The sequence below is a fragment of the Chenopodium album genome, chromosome 5 (genome assembly GCF_948465745.1).
Source record: "Chenopodium album chromosome 5, dcCheAlbu1.1, whole genome shotgun sequence".
Classification (NCBI taxonomy): Eukaryota; Viridiplantae; Streptophyta; class Magnoliopsida; order Caryophyllales; family Amaranthaceae; genus Chenopodium; species Chenopodium album.
The window spans coordinates 33,877,706-33,879,062 of NC_137838.1; the positions used below are offsets into that span (position 1 = coordinate 33,877,706).

The window sequence follows — 1,357 nt, forward strand, 5'->3', positions numbered from 1 at the left end:
GTTTCTGCTTGACGGGCTTATGATTTGGGTCGACGTTCAGCTTATGCGAGATGATGCTCGGGTCTATACCAGTCATGTCCTTATGAGACCAGGCGAAACAATCTTTGTTCTCTCGGAGAAAGGCTAGGATGCTGTTTTTGAGTTCAGGTGTTAAGTTGGCTCCGACACGGACGGTTTGATCAGGTTTTTCGGGGTCTAAGGGTATTTCGTCAATTTCGAGGTCGTAGGGATTGTCTGGTGTCGGGCCGTGCTGTAATTGCTATGCGGTTCTCATGGTTGGTTTAAGGGTTGTTTTATAGCAGTGTTTGGCTTCGCGGGGTTCTCCTTTAATTTCTTGGACTCCCCATGGGGTGGGAAATTTGATTGATTGATGGTAGGTGGAAGGAATAGCTTTTAATCGGTGAATCTAGGGTCGTCCTAGTATGGCATTATAGGCTGATGGGCAGTCGACGATGTTGAATTTGGTTTGAGGGTTTAGGCCTCCTACATAGGTTGGAAGGGTTATGTCTCCGAGAGTTGACATGCTTTCTCCACTGAAACCGACCAGATTCGTTGACCTTCTGGTGATGTCGCTATCCTTCAATCCCATGTCTTCCATGGCCCTCCTGAACAGGACATTTGCGGAGCTTCCTCCGTCAACCAGCACCCTTCGAAGCAGACAATTCTCGACGACCAAAGAGATTACCAAAGAGTCTTCGTGCTCTCTGTTGATATTGTTGACGTCGTCATCATCGAAAGTAATTGACATCGCTTCCAGCTTCTTTTCCAGGGGGTCTCTTATCTCGTTTGGGACATTTGCATTATCTATCGTCGACTTTGCGATCCTCTTTGCTGTAGAGTAGGTTAGTCCGCAAATATCGGAACCACCAGTGATAACATTAACTATTACCTTAGGTACAGGGGGCTTGGGAGGTCCGGCCGTCGTCGTCGTTTCTGGCTGATGGCGACCTGCGTCATTGCTTTTCTTTTTCCCCAATAGATGTTTGAGGTTGCCTCTCTTCAGCTGGAAGGCGACCTCTCTTCGCAGGGCATAGCAATCTTCCGTCTTATGGCCATGATCGCTATGGAACTCGCACCATTTGCTCATATCCTTCTCCGATTCTGGCTTGTTGCTCTTTGACGCCCAGCGCACTTTGCTTCCCAAGGGCTCCAACTCTTTTACTACCGCTACGATATTCACGTCGAAGCCATACTACGATATCTCGGGGTATTGGGGGGCGTCGAGGATATCTTCGACCTATACAGCATTAACAGAGCGTGATCTACCTTTTGTCTCGTAAGGCTGATGCCGCCAAGATCCTCTTGGGTTGCTTGGGGCCTTCCGATCGGACGAACTTCTAGAACTTGGGTAGGAACT

General features: G+C 48.6%; 1 protein-coding gene across 1 annotated transcript; it reads right to left on the minus strand.

The window, feature by feature from the left end:
• Window positions 1-406: 406 nt before the first annotated feature.
• Window positions 407-1,087, minus strand: LOC145632813 (uncharacterized). The gene has a single exon (XM_081685147.1). It carries the CDS (start codon window positions 1,085-1,087, stop codon window positions 407-409), a length of 681 nt encoding a protein of 226 aa, XP_081541273.1.
• Window positions 1,088-1,357: the final 270 nt, after the last annotated feature.